A 19622-nucleotide genomic window follows, 5' to 3' on the forward strand; every position below is an offset into this window, starting at 1 on the left:
GAAATAATTTCAAAAATATGAAAATCTGGTTTTAGTGTATAGTTTCATCGAGTACTGGCATAAGATGATGATCAAAGAGTTTAAAAACTTTGTAGACTCCATTTCTCTAGATAATGAAAATTTTATAATGGTAATTCCACTAATTTAAACAGTATCTGAAATTGTACCAAAATAAATATTAAAAAATTAGAATGATTCCTATATACAATGAAAGATAGTTTAGAACACATTAATTCAAATGTCGAATGTGGTTTGAAATTTTTAAACAAAAGTGAATAGTATAAACTTCAGTATATAGAGCATTTACCGAAAACTCATTATTTTAGAAGAGGTTAACCCACGGATTTTGAAAAAAATTCAAAAATATGAAAATCTGGTTTTAGTGTATAGTTTCATCGAGCACTGAGATAAGATGATGGTGAAAGAGTTTAGAACATTTGTAGTCTTCGTTTCTCTAGATAATAAAGATTTTATAATGGTAATTCCACTAATTTAGGCAGTATATGAAATTTTACTAAACTAAATCATATATATAATGCCTGAGTTTTCTCTAGCAGCCACGTCAGATTATTTTAAATGATTGTGGGCCCTATGTCGGTTTGGTTTGGTTTGTTCTGGTCATTAAGTTTTCACGTTTGGTTTGATTATTTTGGCCATATAATCTTCGTTGGTTTGGTTAAACTGAACTCTGCGTTTTGTCTTTTAGAAATTAGATTTTCATTGTTATCATTGTTATCGTTCTTAGACTCATTGCCTTCTCCGTCTTCCCTATTCTTTCGCTGAAAACGCAATTGCTTCTTCTCTCAACTTTTAATCTTCCATATCATTCAACGTATCCTTCATAATTTCACCACTAAATGCTATTTTCATTTTACCCAATAACGATGACCACCTCTTCGTTTCCTGTATGTCTAACCTATAGGTTGGAGAGGCTTGAGAGTACGATGAATTTTCGTGACCACTCCGAGTAAATCTTTATCAAGTGTAGTAAGATTCTTCGAAGATGCCTGCTTCTGACGCTGTTGTTGCGCCTTTGACAGTTCGACGCTCTCCGCCAAGGTTGTTCCTCATGGCATCTAGAGAATCTGATATGGTAGGATTTGTTGTGGGTTTGATGGTTTATCCTTGACTAATACGGTGCTAGAAGAGAAGATTAGGTCTCTTTCTCTCTTTCTTTATGTCTCTTTGATGTATTTGATGGTATATGCTCTCTTGATTAGTGTATTTGAAGGTGCTGAATCAACTTTGGTTATGGCATATGGTATGTGTGCAAGTACTATTGTGATGTTAGCAATGGTTCCAAAAGGTGGACATATTGTGTAAACTACAGACTGTGAGACAAGGATGTTCATTGAGACGTTTCTTTCCAAAATGAGAGTCACTGTAAGAATATCCCAATCAAGGTTTCATCACGTTCTTTAATTTGTTTACTTATGATTCGAGCAACGATCAACCGTTTTTTATGTTTGTGTGTTTTTCAGGTGACTCTGAATGGCTCTACTGATATCACTGAGCTTCAAGCTGTAGTCAATAACCATGAGGTCATATAGTAGAACACATAGTAAGTTTTATATTTGCTTAAAACTTAATAAGTTTTTTTTTTGTTTTAAAGCTTTTATAAAGTTCTCTTTAGGATTTTCGAGTTGGAAAACAATATATGAATTATGGGTGTGTTATGTTCTCCAGGTTTCTATGTTCTTTACAGAGTCCCCAACAAATTCTTTTCTTCGATGTGTGGACATCAAGTTAGTTTCAGAAATATACAAGAAAGGAACTCTTGGAGGCCACAATGAAGTACGTAAATAAGAATTTATAACCATGTCAAGAATATTGTAATAGTGTTTTGATCAAGTCTTCGAAGTTCAATGTTTATAAGATCACATCTTTACCTATCTCCAGAATTTCAACTTCAAAGAGACACCAAGTGTTGAAGTGCAAGGCGGGGAAGCATCCACTTCCGCTTCTGCCAGCTACACGGCAACAGCTGCGGTGAAAGAAGGTGGACACAACCATCAGCGTGAGTGAGAATCTGAAAACAACAAAAACGTCAACCGAACTCTGCTTCCGTCTCTTTAGCAATTTTAATATTACTCTGCATTTCCTCTTTCGCGTATTGGAATTTTTCCACTTGCTGTAGCTTAAAAAAGAAAAAAAATTCGGCAGTGTACCTCTTCGGAGGATAACACATTCTCAATTTTGATAGTTTTAAAAGGTTGACGTTATATTTTCTACCGTCGTTAACAATATCAAACCCCTTTTTACATGATCACTAGCGGAACAAAACATACTGCATTTACATATAGGTCCACTTCGTGTTCCTATTCTTCAGTTCCATTTAAATTAAAAGGATCTCAGTCCTTACCCATGAACACTAATAAGATTACCAAAAATTTTACAATCTACACATCTCTTTACCCTTCTTCTACAGTACACCTCCATCTAGATATTCAACAACAACTCAATAATTTTAAATATCCCCGCGCTTGCGCGGGGTTCCGCCCCTAGTATTAAAAATTAGAATGATTCCTATATATAATGAAAGACAGTTTATAATACATTAATTCAAATGTCGAATATGGTTTGAAATTTTTCAACAAAAGTGAAGAGTATAAACTTCAGTATATAGAGCATTACCGAAAACTCAATATTTTGAAGGGGCTTAACCCACATATTTTGAAATTTTTTCAAAAGTATGAAAATCTGGTTTTAGTGTATAGTTTCATCGAACTCTAACATAAGATGATGGTCAAACAGTTTAGGACCTCTGTTGTCTTCGTTTCTCTAGTTAATGATAATTTTATAATGCTAATTCCATTGATCTAGGTAGTATACGAAATTTTACTAAACTAAATATCAAAAATTTGAATGATTAATATATACCATGAAAGATTGTTTAGAATACATTAATTCAAAAGTCGAATATAGTATAAACTTCAGTATATAGAGCATTTACCGAAAACACATTATTTTATAAGAGATTAACCCACGGATTTTGGAAAATTTTCAAAATTTTGAAAATATTGTTTTAGTATATAGTTTCATCGAGTACTAACATAGGATGATGGTCAAAGAGTTTAGAACCTCTGTTGTCTCCGATTCTGTAGATAATAAAGATTTTATAATGTTAACTCCAGTAATATAGGAAGTATATGAAATTTTAGAAAAATAAAATATTAGAATGATTCCTATATAAAATGAAAGATAGTTTCAAATACATTAATTCAAACGTAGAGTGTGGTTGAAATTTTAACCTAGAGTGAAGAGTATACACTTCAGTATAAAGAGCATTTACCGAAAACTCATTATTTTAGAAGGGGTTAACCCACAGATTTTGAAATTTTTTTAAAATATGAAAATCTGATTTTAGTGTATAGTTTCATCGAGAAGTGAAATAAGATGATGGTCAAAGAGGTTTAGAACTTTTTGTTGTCTTCGTTTCTCTTGATAGTGAAGATTTTATAATGGTAATTCCACTAATCTAGGCATTATATGAAATTTTAGTAAACGAAATATTAAAATTAGAATGATTCCTATATACCATGAAAGAGACTTTAGACTACATTAATTCAAATGTAGAATTTGGTTTGAAATTTCTTAAACAAAAGTAAAGAGTATAAACTTCAAGTATATAGAGCATTTGCCGAAAACTCATTATTTTATAAGGGGTTAACCCACGAATTTTGGAAAATTTTCGAAAATATGAAAATCTGGTTTCGTTGTATAGTTTCATCGAGAACTGAAATAAGATGATGGTTAAAGAGGTTTAGAACTTTTGTTGTCTCCGTTTCTCTAGATAATGAAGATTTTATAATGATAATTTCACTAATTTGTGCAGTATATGAAATTTTATTAAACGAAATATTAAAAATTAGAATGATTCTTATATACCATGAAAGAGACTTTAGACTACATTAATTCAAATGTAGTATGTGGGTTGAAAATTTCTAAATAAAAGTAAAGAGTATAAACTTCAGTATATATAGAATTTTCCGAAAACTCATTATTTTAGAAAGGGTTAATCTACGGATTTTGGAATATTTTCAAAAATATGAAAATCAGGTTTTAGTGTATAGTTCCATCAAGCACTAACGTAAGATGATGTTCAAAGAGTTTAGAACCTCTGTTGTCTTCGTTTCTCTCGATAATGAAGATTTTATAATGCTAATTCTACTAATCTAGTTAGTAAAATTTTAGTTAAATTTTTTTTTTAAAAAATAGAATGATTCATATATAAAATGAAAGATAGTTTAGAATACATTAATTCAAAAGTATAATGTGGTTTGAAATTTTTAAACAAAAGTGAAGAATATAAACTTCAGTATATGGAGCATTGACTGAAAACTCATTATTTTAGAAGGGGTTAATCCACGGATTTTGGAAAAATTTCAAAAATATGAAAATCTGGTTTTAGTGTATAGTTTCATCGAGCACTGACATAAAATGATGATCAAAGAGTTTAGAACCTTTGTAGTTTCCGTTTCTCTAGATAATGAAGATTTTGTAATGGTAATTCCACTAATTTAGGCAATATATGAAATTTTACCAAACTAAATATTAAAAAAATAAAATGATTCCTATATACCATGAAAGATAATTTAGAATACATTAATTCAAATGTCGAATGTGGTTTGAATTTTTTTAAACAAAATTAAAAAGTATAAACTTAAGTATGTAGAGCATTTACCGAAAATCCATTATTTTAGAAGGGGTTAAACCCATGGATTTGGAAAATTTTCAAAAATATGAAAATATTGTTTTAGTGTATAGTTTCATCGAGTACTAACATAAGATGATGGTCAAAGAGTTTAGAACCTCTGCTGTCTTTGATTCTGTAGATAATGAAGATTTTATAATGTTAATTCCAGTAATCTAGGCAGTCTATGCAATTTTAGTAAATTAAAATATTAGAATGATTCCTATATTCAATGAAAGATAGTTTCGAATACATTAATTCAAACGTAGAATGTGGTTTGAAATTTTTAACATAAAGTGAAGAGTATACACTTCAGTATAAAGGGCATTTACCAAAAACTCATTATTTTAGAAGGAGTTAACCCACAAATTTTGGAAAATATTTAAAATATGAAAAACTGATTTTAGTGTATAGTTTCATCGAGAAGTGAAATAAGATGATGGTCAAAGAGGTTTAGAACTTTTGTTGTCTCCGTTTCTCTAGATAATGAAGATTTTATAATGGCAATTCCACTAATCTATGCAGTATATGAAATTTTAGTAAACGAAATATTAATATTAGAATGATTCCTATATAGCATGAAAGAGACTTAGACTACATTAATTCAAATGTAGAATTTGGTTTGAAATTTTTTAAATAAAAGTAAAGAGTATAAACTTCAATATATAGATCATTTACCGAAAACTCATTATTTTAGAAGAGGTTAACCCACGAATTTTGGAAAATTTTCGAAAATATGAAAATCTGGTTTTTTTGTATAGTTTCATCAAGAACTGAAATAAGATGATGGTCAAAGAGGTTTAGAACTTTTGTTGTCTCCGTTTCTCTAGAAAATGAAGATTTTATAATGGTAATTCCATTAATCTGGGCAGTATATAAAATTTTAGTAAACGAAATATTAAAAAATTAGATTGATTCCTATATACCATGAAAGAGACTTTAGACTACATTAATTCAAATGTAGAATGTAGGTTGAAAATTTCTAAATAAAAGTAAAGAGTATAAACTTCAGTATATAGAGAATTTACCGAAAACTAATTATTTTAGAAAGGGTTAACACACGGATTTTGGAAAATTTTCAAAAATATGAAAATCATGTTTTAGTGTATAGTTCCATCAAGCACTAACGTAAGATGATGTTCAAAGAGTTTGAAACATCTGTTGTCTTTGTTTCTCTAGATAATGAATATTTTATAATAGCATCTCCAATGTACACCTCTATATTTTCCTTTAAATAGAGATCTCTATTATAGAGGTGGATTTGGTCTAATGTACGCCTCTATAATAGAGTTCCTCTATTTTAGAGAAAAATATAGAATTTTTTTATTTTTTATTCTATATTTAAAGATAAAAATAGCATATCTCTATATTTTTCTCTATAAATAGAGGAACTCTATTATAGAAGCATACATAGGAGCAAATCCATTTCTATAATAGAGTTCTTCTATTTTCGAGAAAAATATAAAAAAATTCTATTTTTTATTCTATATTTAAAGATGAAATTAGCATATCTCTATATTTTTCTATATAAATAGAGAAACTCTATTATAGAGGCATACATATGAGCAAATCCATCTCTATAATAATTTTTTTCTATTTTAGAGAAAAATATAAAAATTAAAATAGAGATGGGTTGGAGATGGTGTTAGTAGACAACATAGGCTAGCTAGTTCTTTCCATTGCAATATTTAATTAAAACTACCTATATCATAAAGTTCTAATTTATAGCTCACTAAATCATAAATACTTAGTTGTTGTACATCTTTAGAATTTTCGTCGTTAATTTCTACCATTTTGTTGCCTATTGTTAATGCTCTCTTTTTGTTTCTAGATCGTGTCTTAGATATCTACCTTTTCATAGCTCTTTTTTTCAAAGCCATTTTCAAAGCTCTTGACTAAGTTTGTTGCCACTTGTTAGTGTGGTGGAAATACCAGTTAGTCAGCATGTTTCTAGATTTTTTTTCTCTGATCTCTCTATCTTCTTGTGTCAATAACTGTTGGCTAAATTTGTTGCCACATTTAACATGCAATGGACTCTCAAATCAAGTTGATTCTTCTGTTTTAGCATATCTTCAATTTTAACCAATTTTAATCTGAAGATCGTATCTCTCTATTGTTTTCAGTTTCTTCTATTTGCTAAAAGATACAAAATCCAGATGATTCTTTTATGGTTTTTCTTCCTTCACTAGTCTTACTCTCAATATTTTCAATCTGAAAATTGTAATTCTTACTCTTTTATCAAATGGATTTGGTTTAATCCAAATGGAGTGAAAATCATTCGACTTAATGATTGAGATGAGCGTTTAAATTTTAACTATCTTGGGATGAAATAAGTAAAGTTTGAGCTTTCTAGTTTGAAAGTGTTTTAGCAAATGTTACATTGTGGTTTTGGTTGAAAAGTTTCAGCTGGTTTAAAGTTGATGAAGATGGAGAAAACAGGTTGAGAGTTCCGGTGAATCAGAGGGAAATGCTTCAGAAGTACCTAAGATGCCATACAGTGACAGAGCGTTTGGTGTTCATGTGGGAATGCACAAGTTACCTACCAGCGGTGGCAAAAATCATCGGAGATAGAGGTGAAAAGACACTGGCGTCAGTACACAATCACAGCGGCATAAGAGACGTTATATGTATTGTTAAATCTTTAGTGGTCGATGTAAATTTGAGCTTTTATTGGGGCATGTACTACTTTTAACTGCCGCCCAAACATAACAAAGAGCATTGATTAAAATGTCAAACAAAGTTTCTGATAAACTTAAAAACACTATGAAAAGATGAGAGTATCACTTTTCCGAGTCTGAATTCGATTGACAACTTAAAATATTAGAAAGGATGGATCTTTTAGTTGTAGAGATCATCATCGTCCGCAGCAGCAGCTGCCGAGGTGGCAAACGGATCAGCCACTCCAGTAGTTGCACCTGAACCAGCAGCGTTAGTCTCGAACCTGAACTCAGAACCAAACCCTCTAGACTGCTGCAGCGTCTGAGCAAAGGCTTGGTACTTCCTGATGTCTGCATCACTCACACTCCTGCGTGCATACTTCATCGACTCCTCAAAATGTGCAGCCTTGATCTCTGACACTTCATCCACTCCATCTTCCTCCATGGCCTCTGGATTCTCGCTCCTCCTCTTCTCCTTCTCAATGTCCTGCAACAAAACCAAAAACTTAGTAACAAACTCAAGACTCTCTCAGCTTTTAAAGAGTTACAACAACGCTACCTTCTCGATGTTTTCTCTGATGGCGTATTTGCAAGCCCTCTGGCAAATCTCAGTGATATCAGCACCACTGAATCCCTGTGTGTACTTAGCGAGAGCGTTGATGTCTACATCTTTAGCAATAGGAGACTTCCTCAAGGCGGCCTTGAAGATATTGAGACGTGAATCCTCGTCCGGCAGCGGAATGTAAATGAGCTGGTCGAGCCTTCCTGGACGGAGGAGAGCAGAGTCAATAATGTCGGGTCTGTTGGTTGCTCCGATGATGAAGACGGTCTTCTTGGCGTTCATCCCATCCATCTCGGTCAAAAGCTGGTTCAGGACTCTATCCGCTGCACCTCCAGCATCACCCCCGCCTCCACCTCCTCTCTGAGTGGCAATGGAGTCGAGCTCATCGAAGAAGAGAACACACGGAGCAGACTGGCGGGCCTTGTCAAAGATTTCACGGACGTTGGCTTCGCTCTCTCCAAACCACATGGTGAGAAGCTCAGGACCTTTGACACTGATGAAGTTTGCTTGGCATTCGTTGGCTATAGCTTTGGCCAAGAGGGTTTTACCACATCCAGGAGGACCGTAGAATAGGACTCCCTTTGATGGAGACATACCGAACTTCTCAAACTTCTCTGGGTGCTCCACAGGGTATTGAACAGTCTCCTGGAGCTCTCTCTTGACATTCTCAAGACCTCCAATGTCATCCCAAGAAACATTAGGAACCTCCACAACCTGCAAAACAAAGAAAGTTTGGGATGAGATCTAAGTGAAACTACAGGTATTGATCTCGTTCTAAGTGCAGTGATGTCGATACTCACAGTTTCACGAAGTGCAGATGGGTTGCTGTTTCCGAGAGCAGTGTGGAAGTGTTCATTGGTCACTGCCATGGAGTTGAGGATTTCAGCATCTATGGAGTCATCTTCCAAATCAATCACATCCATTTTCTCCCTGATGCACTGCAGGGCAGCTTCTGTGCACAGAGCTGCAAGATCAGCACCTACGTAACCGTGTGTGTCCTTGGAGATCCTCTCAAGATCCACCTGAAACAATAAAAACAAAAGAAGATATTAGCTTCAGTAAGTATTCCAGTTAACAAACAAGCAACGCTGGGACCAAACACTTACATCTTCAGCAAGCTTCATGTTCTTTGTGTGGATCCTGAGAACTTCAAGACGTCCAATCTCATCAGGAACACCAATATCAATCTCCCTATCAAATCTTCCAAACCTCCTCAAAGCTGGATCAATACTGTTGGGACGATTGGTTGCTCCCATGACAATAACATGAGCGCGAGATTTAAGTCCATCCATGAGCGTAAGGAGCTGAGACACAATCCTCCTCTCAACCTCTCCATTAGTCTTCTCTCTCTTCGGTGCAATAGAGTCAATCTCATCAATAAATATGATCGAAGGAGCGTTCTTCTCAGCCTCCTCAAACGCTTTCCTGAGGTTACTCTCACTCTCACCAGCCAGCTTCGACATGATCTCAGGACCATTGATACAGAAGAAAAAGGCACCGGTCTCGTTAGCCACGGCACGAGCAATCAAAGTCTTTCCGGACCCAGGAGGTCCGTAGAGCAGGATCCCCTTCGGTGGCTTAACACCAATCGACTTGAACAGCTGTGGATGCCTCAAGGGAAGCTCAACAAGCTCCCTGATCTGAGCCATCTGCTTCCTGACACCACCAACATCATCATAACCCACTTCATCTAGCCTTTCCTCGTCCTCCCTCTTGACCGGCTCACCCTCACAGAAAATCTCAGTGTCCGGAGCAACCACACAGTACTCAGCAGGATCTGTCTCTATAACCTTGAACTCCACACTCCTCATTCCTCCTCTCACCAAGAAGAGATCTCCCTTCCTCACTGGGCGGTATGCCTCCAAGAAATAAGCTGTTAAAAAACAAAACCATTCAGAACATGTAAACAATATCTCAACTGAAAAACAAAAAAAAAAAGACAAAACTTACGTTTGAGGTAAGCATCAAAGAGGTTTCCAGTGACTCCTTCAACGGTATCATCAACAGGCAAGATGTGAACACGCTTTCCGTACTTGACATCAGGGCATTGGTGAACAGAGATGACATCTCCGAGTCTAACCCTCAAGTTAGACCTGACTACTTTGTTCATCCTGATCTTTGGCTCCTCACATGATTCATCAGCGAGAGCAATGCACACAGTGTCCTTCCTCTTCTTACCCTGTAAACACAAAAAAACAAAATAAGAAATTCACAAAGAAAGAACAAGACAATCATCAAGACATCAAAAGCTCTACAAAACCCTAATGTGTGTCCGTCCCTTCAATTGAGAGAAAAAAAAAGCAAACCTTGATGAGAATGGTATCGCCACGGAAGAGCTGGAGCTTCTCCATGGTGGCAGGGTGGAGAGAGACGACGGAGTTATCATCGTTGATGGCCTCATCGACGACGAGTCTGTTCGGAGACTTCTTCCTCTCCAGAATAGCAGTACTGAAGTCTTTCTTCGATTTCCTGTAAACAAAATCAAAAAAGGATTGAACTTTGAACTTTAGAGACTTGATCAATCAAAACCCTAATCGAGAAATCGAAATAGATCGGAATCGGATAATCAAAATTGGGGATCTGGGTAACTTACGAGTCTGAAGATTCAGCTGGGTTCGACATGATTGAATCGAGATTGAGCGATAGAGAAGAGTTTTCGCTGGAAAGTTGAGAGCTTTAGGGTTATCTGAGAGAGGAGATTGGGTTTGTGATTGTGAGAATGGGATCTGAGAGAGTAGAGAGATCGTCGCAGATTATATCTCCATTGTTTCTTGTTGGAAAAGATAGAACTTAATTTTTTTTCTTTTTTTTTTTCTTTTTTTTCTAATCTTTCTAGAATATCACAACCGACCCCTATTGTTTCCTTTTTTCTCGAACCTGTACCCTAATTATGTTCTTTACGAACAACTACAAATTTTATAAGAGGAACAATTCACCTTCTAATATTTTTAGTTTTTTGTCTAGTTATAAAATTAGTTTGATGAATTATAAAAATTAGATATAAAAAATAGACAAAATTATGAATTTGCACCAAAAATTATCGTTTGATTATATATATTCAAACAATTTTAACTGATTTAGAACGGATGAAAAATATTTGAATTGTATTAATCTGATGTTGAAGAATATTGTTTTGGCTGTAACCAATTTGCTGTCTATACGGACTTCTAGAACAATCCACAAGAACATAAGGTGCTTAACCACAAACGTAAGACTATGATTGTTTTCTCTTTTCTATCCATGATTGTTTTCTCTTCTCTTTACTTGAGATACTTTGACACATACTTTATACACACGAAAGCATCAGTTTTGGAACAAAACTCCCGAGTCCTGATAAGCTATATAACATATCTTGGCTTACAATAATATAAACATCAAACTATAACATTTTAGCATCTTTCAAAATCTTCATTTATAAATATGTATGAATATGAGCTAGATCCTGATCTCCACTGTGAGACTTCTCTTCCTGTAACAAGAGATTTGACTCTTTCGCAATCAACAAGCTCTTACTGTCTTTGGGTTCCATAACTTACCAAACCAACCTCCTCCTCCACCATTGTTCCCTCCCACGTCTCTAGAAGCCTCTAAACTCTTCAAGGGAACTAGCTTCGGAGGGCTAGTACCACTCCCTGAAGGCGCTTCCACAATCTTGTTCACCATCTCCAACACTTCACTCATCTTGGGACGTGCCTTTGGGTTCCTAACCAAACATCTGTTGGCCACAACTGATAGCTTCTGCACAGCTTTAAGAGTGTACTTCCCTTCAAGTCTTGGGTCTATTATGAGCTTGAACTTCTTTGTGTCTGATAGATAAGGTCTCACCCATTCAAGAAGCTTCTGCTCTCCATTAGGTCTGTTCCTGTCAACTGGTCGCCTCCCTGTGATAAGCTCGTAGATGAACACTCCATAACCCCACACATCGCTTTTTGATGTGAGACGGCCTGTTTTAATGTATTCGGGAGCTGCATAACCCATTGTGCCTACAACCTAACAAAAGGAAAGTAACAAGTTACAAAAACACAGTGTTTAAGAAATTGCGGTTGGTAGCAACTAGGAAGATTATTTGAGGTATAGATATAGTTTAAGCTGTTGTTCAAAAAAATATATAGTTTAAGGGTTAACAAATTATTGATTTAGTTTACATAAAATTATTTTGATGAATTATAAAACTTATATATAATTAAACTAGACAAATAAATGAATTTACACTAACATTGTTGTTTAGCTTCTAAACCAGTTTAGATGGATTTAAACTAATTTTAATCAATTTAAAACGGTTTAAATCAATCTGAGTTGCATAAATCGGATTTAAAGAAAATTGTTTCGGATATATTTAGGCGATATTTAGAACATTGCAAATACATAAATGTTAATCAAATTTAAAGAAGTGAATGCAGAACTTACATCAGTAGTAACATGAGTCAGTCCTTCAGATGGACCTAAACGAGCCAGACCAAAGTCAGAGAGCTTTGCTTTCCAGTTCTCATCTAAAAGAATGTTCGAGGACTTAAAGTCTCTGAATATTATCTGTAACACAACATAGATCAAAGTCATCAGATCAGTTCAAGTGATAGTGTAGCAGAGAGTCATGACATTTACCTGAAACTCCATTTGTTCATGCAGGTATGCTAAACCACGAGCTGCATCTTGCGCGATTCCCAACCTTAGATCCCAAGTAAGGACTGTGAGTGAGCGAGGGGATAAGTGGAACTCAACACTTCGGTTTGGCATGTATTCATAAACCAAAAGCCGTTGGATCCCACGCTCATCATCCTCTGCACAGTAACCAAGCAACTTCACCAAGTTTGAATGCTCGACCACACCAAGAAAATTCACTTCCGTGACCCATTCCTTATGCCCCTGCAAGAAAATCAAGAAAATGAGATAATAGAACATTAGACATATATGTTGTGACGGACCAAATGCACGTTCTAAGTTCTACTAGAGCCTTCAACTAGTATGATATTGTCCGCTTTAGGATTAAGCTTTCACGGTTGGTTCTCGAGAAAACTTAAAGTCTTCGTAGTTCATACTAATTAGAGTTGGACCATATTAATATATATTAAGTTGTCTTCGGTCTAATATTCGATGTGAGACTTAGATTGATTCTTCGGTCTAATATTTGATATGAGACTTAGATTGCGTATTTATCATAACAGTAGAGAGCATGAGAACAAGACTAGAGACTTGCCTGCAACCCTCTTTTACCGAGCTGCTTAACCGCAACTTCGATTTTGATAGTCGGATCTTCCAAGTCCCTCACTGTCCCCCTGAAGACACAACCGAACCCGCCTTCACCAATCATAACAGAACGGCTGAAGTTCTTTGTTGCAGCCTTGAGATCAGTAACGCTGAACTCTCTGAGATTACTCGCTCTGGTAGACATCGTTGTAGGGTACGAGTTCTTCCTCCCCATGGACGACTCCGTGCTCGTACCAGAGGCGTCTCGGGAGTTGAAATCTGAACCGCTTCGGTTTATGTCGCGGTCGGAGAAGTTAGAGGTCAATGAGACAGACTTAGGTGTCTTGCTGTGTTCGTCTTTGTTGTCACCACTAGAGAACATGAAACACTTCATTGTCGAGAGGAGATGGTACCAACGCAGGTTTCTCCACTGCAGAGAGACATGAACAGAACTCTGGTTAAGCTCGTTATCAAACAAAGTTAAAGCCTTTGAGCAGACCCAGGTCCTTTAACAGAGTAAATGTTAGATCTTGAAGCTAGGAGAAATCAAATTTCTAAAATTAGTTACTTTACTCTAAAACCTAAGCCAGAAGAGGATTCGAACTTACCTTTGAAGTTTACTTTGTACACAGAAAGATCGAAACTTTATCAGAAGAAGATGAAGTTTAACGTCAGAAGGGAGAGATGATGATGGAGAGAGTCAGAGAGATCGTGGGTTTTGCAAGGAGATGTGAAGAGTGTTTTTAAGAAGAGAAGCTAGGAAGAAAGAGAAAGTGAAGACGACGTCACACGGCAAGAACAAAAAGTCTTTGCAGATAGTAGCCAAGTCAGCAAAAGGAAGAAATTTTTATTGGACAGGAGAGAATAAAATGATTGTAATTGTCTATTATTTATTTAAAAAAAAAAAGAATTGTGGAAAAACGTTTTTCTTCCTTTGACATTTTCAAAGGTAAGGTTGTTTGAAAAAGTAGCTAACAAACAAGTGAATCTGATCATTTCCCTTTGTATTTATGATTTTATTATGTAGTAAATTGTGGTTATGCTAGTTGTTAGGTTTTAAAGTAACTTCGATAATATTAAAGTAGCATTACTTTAGCTTATATTTCAACATCGTTGTTGCATCAACGTTTGATTTCAGGTATGTACTTGTAATAGAATCAATCATAAATTCATAATAGACGATGGTGAAAGAACTACAACACATATTCTAAACCACAATGTATATGATTAATTAATGACAAAAGACTAAACATGTTGGAGCTTTCGTAAAGGACTGAATATATGTTTTGCAAGAAATTGCACGCTATGAAATTTAAATGCAAAAACATATTCTTATTTTATCATAGTTTATATAATAGATTATCATGAGATTTGAAGTGGGGAAGTTAGTGAAAGGGAACCTGGGAGTCACCAAGGAGATTTTCCCAAATCTTCCTGGAACCTTGATTACACAAACTTAATGACAAAGTTCAACATTTTCACACACACAAAAATGCTCTATAAATTAAAAGAAATCCTCGGTTTCGATTTCCGATTGATCTAACGATTTCTTAAAGTTGATTTGGTAAATTGTACCACTTGTTGAGCAACCTTAAACCTTGGTAACTTAACTTATTTTCTAGTACCATAACATTTGTCGTGTTGCTTACTTGCTTACACTAAGTTTGAATATTGTATTGATACAGCTTTACCTCAAAAATATCGCAACTTCACGAACCAGTAGATGAAAAACAGTTTCTAGAAAGAAAAAGAATGTGGTGTTCAAAGAAAGAAAAGAAAAAGAATGTATAAAAGTCAAAGTTATTGGATACTCAAAAGGTCAAAGTAAACAGACTTTAGCAAGTCAGATTGGTCCAACTCCTTACCCTACGTAATGAGAAAATCCCAAACTAGACAAAGCTTGTCCTATCCAATTATCCCCATCACTCATTCTAAATATTCTATAGAGTTTGTTCTATGCACCGACCTAAAATAGGTTCTACGAACTTTGCTTACCGTATACAGTAGTATCTAATAGAAGTTATAGAACTCGTTAACCAAGACAACTTGAAGTCGAATGAAAGATACAAGTTATGAAATGGTCTTCTTAACTACAATAACAAAAGGTTATAGAATGTGGACTAAGTCATATGATTATTGTAGAAAATAAACTGGAATTGGGTTCAGAAGTTATTTCCATTTTAAACTTGAAAATATGTGAAACACTTCACAAATAGTTTTTGCATTAGAAAAACAGTACATGTTTAGATCAAAGCCTCGAGATGTGATAAAATCAACAATACTAATGTTTACTAGGGATAACATAATAGTATGGTTGGAGAGAGTTTCAGCTTTAGTTGAAGTCAGGTTTCTCAGGGTAAGTGCAACCAGATCTCTGAATCACTACGTTTGAAGCGTAGCATCCCGCCCTCACGCACTCCTCAATAGCTTTTCCATGCACCAGCTGCGAAATAAACCCTCCCACAAACGCATCACCTATCGAACCACAAATAAGAAGTTGTCAAACCAAATCTATGATGATATCTTGTTACTACAACTTTGACAAGGGGTTCAAATTCTTAGCTATAATCTCTACTATATCTAGCAGCAGCCTAGGACTGAATGTACCAGACTAGAGCTTGTGTGAGTTGGTAAGAGAGCTAAGTTCTTATCAAATACCTGCACCGTTTGTGTCAACGAGCTTCTCCTTGGGGAGAGGGATGACTGGGTACTTCTTTACCTTTCCATCCTCAGCGACAACCACTGGATCTGCGCCTTGTGTAATCACAGTAGTCCGCTTGTATGTTCCGATGGCTTTAGGCAACTCTGAGATCTTGATGGCTATTTGCTCAACATCATCGGTCTGTATAAAACACAAACCAGAAAGCTTAGCAACAGAATCTTTGTTAAAACCAACAAAAAAAATGAAAAAACAGTGTGAAACTATGGATGTTACCTCCCAGCCGTGAACCCTGGAGAAGGTTCTTGCCTCGGTCTCATTGCCAAAAACATAGTCCATGTACCTGGTCCGAGCAAGATATTAGTCTTGCTTTAGGAAACCATTAAGATAGAATAAAATTTGGGTAATGTTTACGGAAGGCATTTCTCTTGAACGTCTTTGAAAAACTCACAAATGAATGGAGCAGAAAGGTTCATGGTGAACACCTGTCAGTTACATGAGCAGAGAGCATCAGGGAACTTTCTTATTAAATATACACTGAACATGGTATCCTTGAAATCTTTGGTGTACCTTGTTGTTTGCAGCGGCATGCTCACGTACCAACTGAATGGACTCTGGTGACACCGTGAGGAAGAATCCAGCAATGTAGTAGAACTTGGCCTTCTCAACTGCCAAGGAAAGTAAACATGTGAAAAACTATCCAATCTCAGAGTGAAAACCATCCATCTTTTTCGGTGCTTTTACAAAGCGCACATCCATCATTCATCCATCAATCAATTTCATGTTCTTCACTTTTAATTAAGTGGTAATATAGTTAGATTAAAAACATCGCATCTCATAAAACGACAAACTGGAATGGAATAAATGAATAGCGTTTGGCTTCATGTAATTCATGGATGGCATGTGACACCTTGTTGTCTGTTGAGGACTCCAGATGAAATTATCGGCTAGTGCCATCAAACAAAACACTTCAATCCCTATAAAGGAAAACTATAATGAAATTATCGGCTAGTGGCATATTCTTTTCATGTCTCTCTATAAACATAAGGAGAACAACACTAACTCATGTGTGTTTGACATATGTACACTGCATATATTTATGAAATTATCTTCATATATGAATGCATCATCAATTCATGAGAGAACCCTCGTAGGTAAAGTTTAGTTTATATATACTTATGAAGTAAGAAAAAAACATATGTTTAGCTATAGTTTAATAAAAAAAGGGATATTTACTTTTACAACTAGTTAAGAAAAGGTTTACATGCACAACTTGTTCCATCTCCATACCCCCACTCTATATTTTGTAATGATAACAACATCTTTATTATGATATTCTACATATTTATATATGGTATTTGCTTACTGTGTGCGAGTGGGTAGGTATACGATTCTATATCTTTTTTTTTCTTTTATCGAATCGCACTCCCTTGGTCCTTGATGATGAAATGTGTTAAACTGATACATATATACCTGTAAATGAATCATGGTTATAATTGAAATGCTTAATTTTGATTAAAATTTATTAAGTCACCAGCATGCAGTTTCAATTAATAATCAAGCATTCCTTATCTTAGCCAAAATTTGGCTTGTCCGTACCTATAACTAATCTTAGTTTTATTTAAGATATTACTGAATTCATGTTCTAGGTTTAGCTTATCGGTCTAGAAATTATACATTCTACGAGCTTTTACTTTTATTACAAGCATAAGATTTTAGCAAACCAAAATGTAAACTAATTGTTTTTCTTCTAGATAAAGTAGTATACACCATTATTCAAAGACAATAAAATAAGTTTTGATACTAGTTCCAAATCGTAAGTTATTTTCGGACTAAATAAGAGTACACACGAGAATATTGTGGTGTCGCAAAGTAATATCATGATAACATTAAAAATAGTGAACTTAGTTTACTTTTTTTTTTAGCAACTGATAATTATGATATGAAGGAAAGGGGTTCAATGTGGGCTAATGCCTAACACTGAGAGTTTGCAACATAGAAAAGCCTTTGCATAAGAAAATCTCCCACCTATTGCTATATTCACCTCCAAATACTATAATACAGTAAAAAAATGCTCCAATCCATTGTTATATCCACCTCTATAATAGAGGAATGCTATTTTTTCTTCTATAAATAGAGAAAAAATAGTATTCCTCTATTATAGAGACATACTTTTTTTTATTTCAAAAAAATCCTTTAATTTTCAAACTTTTATAATTATAGCAAAAACAATTATTTTATAAGAAAATACAGTTTTTATAAACATAAAATGACACTTTTTATTTATCTAACAATCTTTTTAGTAAATTTTTTGTTTAATCAAAGTTAAAACTATATGAAAATCTTATAAAATTAAAATTGAATAGGGTTGATTTGCAACTTTCAAAAATAAAAGGTACTTGTTGTAAAATAAAAATAGAATCTTTTGAGAATATTCATTTTTAGAGGTAAAAATAGAGGAATACAGTGGAGAGAAACACATTTCTATTTTAAAGTTTCTCTATTTTAGAGATAGAAATAGGGAAATACATTGGAGATGGTCTAAGAGTTTGCAGGCTCATTCAAAGATCTAAGAATGAAAGACGCGTAGAAAGAAGAAAAAAGAGATAGGAGTGACGATTCAATGTCTGATAGCACTCCAAGGAATTCTACAGATCGGTGATTCGACGAGATGGCTTGAATAAGCCCTTTGTTGTCTGATCGGAGCCAGATTGATGAGAAGTTGAGGGCGGAAGCGTGACCTAGAGCAGTTCTCACCGCCAGCGCTTTAGCCATGATTGCTGAGGAGACATGCATTTGATGGAGGCAGCCTCTGGTGATCTCGAATTCTGAGCAGGTGGTGAAGATCCATGCCAAGCCCGCTTCCTTTGTAAGACCCAAACCTGGATCCCATGATCCAACCAGTCCGCGGCCTTACCTAAACATCTAAGTGCAATTCAGCCGGTTAAGGTCCAAATGTTTACTTAGTCATTTTTCAAACATTTGAGGTTCATGCAATAATAAAAACAATGCGGAAGCTTAAGGCAAACAATCATATTATATATATGTCAAATGTGATCCATACAAAGTATTCAAATCATTCAGTTGCACAATAGGCTATGATAAATCCAAATGTATACAACATGAACTACATCACACATCCCACACGGCCAAGGTCTTCATGGCTCCTTAGCCTTACCACGATCCCTGTCAGGACCTGAAATCAAAACCCACAACACATATGCATAAGAATCCTGACCGATATCCTAGCAATATACAACCTAAGCATGGTTTGGACACTTAGTCCATTTCTGGCCGATTTGTGGCCCATTGATTTACTCATCCTAAAACCAATTAAAACACATGATAAATCATGATAATTCATGATTAAGAGAATGGTCCAAGCGGATTTCCCAGAACCGGCCTTGATCATATTGATCTTGGCCATGAACAACCTAACCGGCCTCATGGTACCATCTCGAAATCAATCATATAAAATTATTCTATCACTTTGATAATTCATTATAAATCCCCACTAAGAGATATCAAACGCCAAATCCCAATAACTCCCACTGGAAGCATGAGATCAGACCATACATGCCCAACCAAGGCCATGGAGAGATTACTCTGATCTAGCCAAGCCTTGGTGGCGTGTTCATGAGTTTAGACCCATAAATAACTTCAGAATATGATGGAGAAGAGATATATTGACAGAGAAAGAACAATAGATGCAACCATCCACTCATGGATCAAACGGCCAAATCACCCGGATGGATGATTCATGGCGGTTTGTACTTGGTTTGCATCCAGTACCTTAGGTGTGTGTTCGGAAGCCCCCACACTCTTCTCTGCAGCCTTCTCCTTTCCTCTGGTTTCCATTTCCATCAA

General features: G+C 35.3%; 3 protein-coding genes and 1 long non-coding RNA gene across 8 annotated transcripts; 1 reads left to right on the forward strand and 3 right to left on the reverse strand.

Moving 5' to 3' along the window:
- Positions 1-714: 714 nt before the first annotated feature.
- On the forward strand, positions 715-2224 carry LOC108810600 (uncharacterized). 3 transcript variants are annotated; one of them, XR_001943138.2, is made up of 5 exons: positions 715-1093; positions 1221-1383; positions 1482-1561; positions 1687-1794; positions 1900-2224. It is a non-coding gene; the product is annotated as an uncharacterized LOC108810600 (long non-coding RNA). The 3 variants fall into 3 exon arrangements; XR_001943139.2 differs by having other exon boundaries at positions 721-832; positions 923-1383; XR_001943137.2 differs by having other exon boundaries at positions 715-1383.
- A 5117-nt stretch (positions 2225-7341) lies between these two features.
- Positions 7342-10694, reverse strand: LOC108812341 (cell division control protein 48 homolog A). Its single transcript, XM_018584581.2, has 7 exons — positions 10506-10694; positions 10219-10381; positions 9863-10091; positions 9019-9785; positions 8713-8934; positions 7910-8626; positions 7342-7837 (listed from the first exon to the last, which is right to left on the reverse strand). Exons 1-7 carry the CDS (start codon positions 10532-10534, stop codon positions 7532-7534), a joined length of 2433 nt encoding a protein of 810 aa, XP_018440083.1. The 5' UTR covers positions 10535-10694; the 3' UTR covers positions 7342-7531.
- Positions 10695-11248: 554 nt separating this feature from the next.
- Positions 11249-13869, reverse strand: LOC108806098 (serine/threonine-protein kinase PCRK1). The gene is made up of 5 exons (XM_018578126.2): positions 13705-13869; positions 13107-13526; positions 12515-12775; positions 12320-12442; positions 11249-11902 (listed from the first exon to the last, which is right to left on the reverse strand). The coding sequence occupies exons 2-5, from the start codon at positions 13488-13490 to the stop codon at positions 11411-11413; spliced, it is 1260 nt and encodes a 419-aa protein (XP_018433628.1). The 5' UTR covers positions 13491-13526; positions 13705-13869; the 3' UTR covers positions 11249-11410.
- A 1387-nt stretch (positions 13870-15256) lies between these two features.
- LOC108810101 (adenosine kinase 1-like) lies at positions 15257-16877 on the reverse strand. 3 transcript variants are annotated; one of them, XM_056987569.1, is made up of 7 exons: positions 16819-16877; positions 16666-16732; positions 16326-16423; positions 16179-16240; positions 16032-16098; positions 15755-15938; positions 15257-15571 (listed from the first exon to the last, which is right to left on the reverse strand). In XM_056987569.1, the coding sequence occupies exons 4-7, from the start codon at positions 16229-16231 to the stop codon at positions 15429-15431; spliced, it is 447 nt and encodes a 148-aa protein (XP_056843549.1). In that variant the 5' UTR covers positions 16232-16240; positions 16326-16423; positions 16666-16732; positions 16819-16877; the 3' UTR covers positions 15257-15428. The 3 variants fall into 3 exon arrangements, with proteins under 3 accessions (XP_056843549.1, XP_018437734.1, XP_018437735.1); XM_018582232.2 differs by having other exon boundaries at positions 16666-16745; XM_018582233.2 differs by lacking the exon at positions 16819-16877 and having other exon boundaries at positions 16207-16240; positions 16326-16810.
- Positions 16878-19622: the final 2745 nt, after the last annotated feature.

This window comes from Raphanus sativus, chromosome 6, assembly GCF_000801105.2.
Source record: "Raphanus sativus cultivar WK10039 chromosome 6, ASM80110v3, whole genome shotgun sequence".
NCBI classification, from domain to species: domain Eukaryota; kingdom Viridiplantae; phylum Streptophyta; class Magnoliopsida; order Brassicales; family Brassicaceae; genus Raphanus; species Raphanus sativus.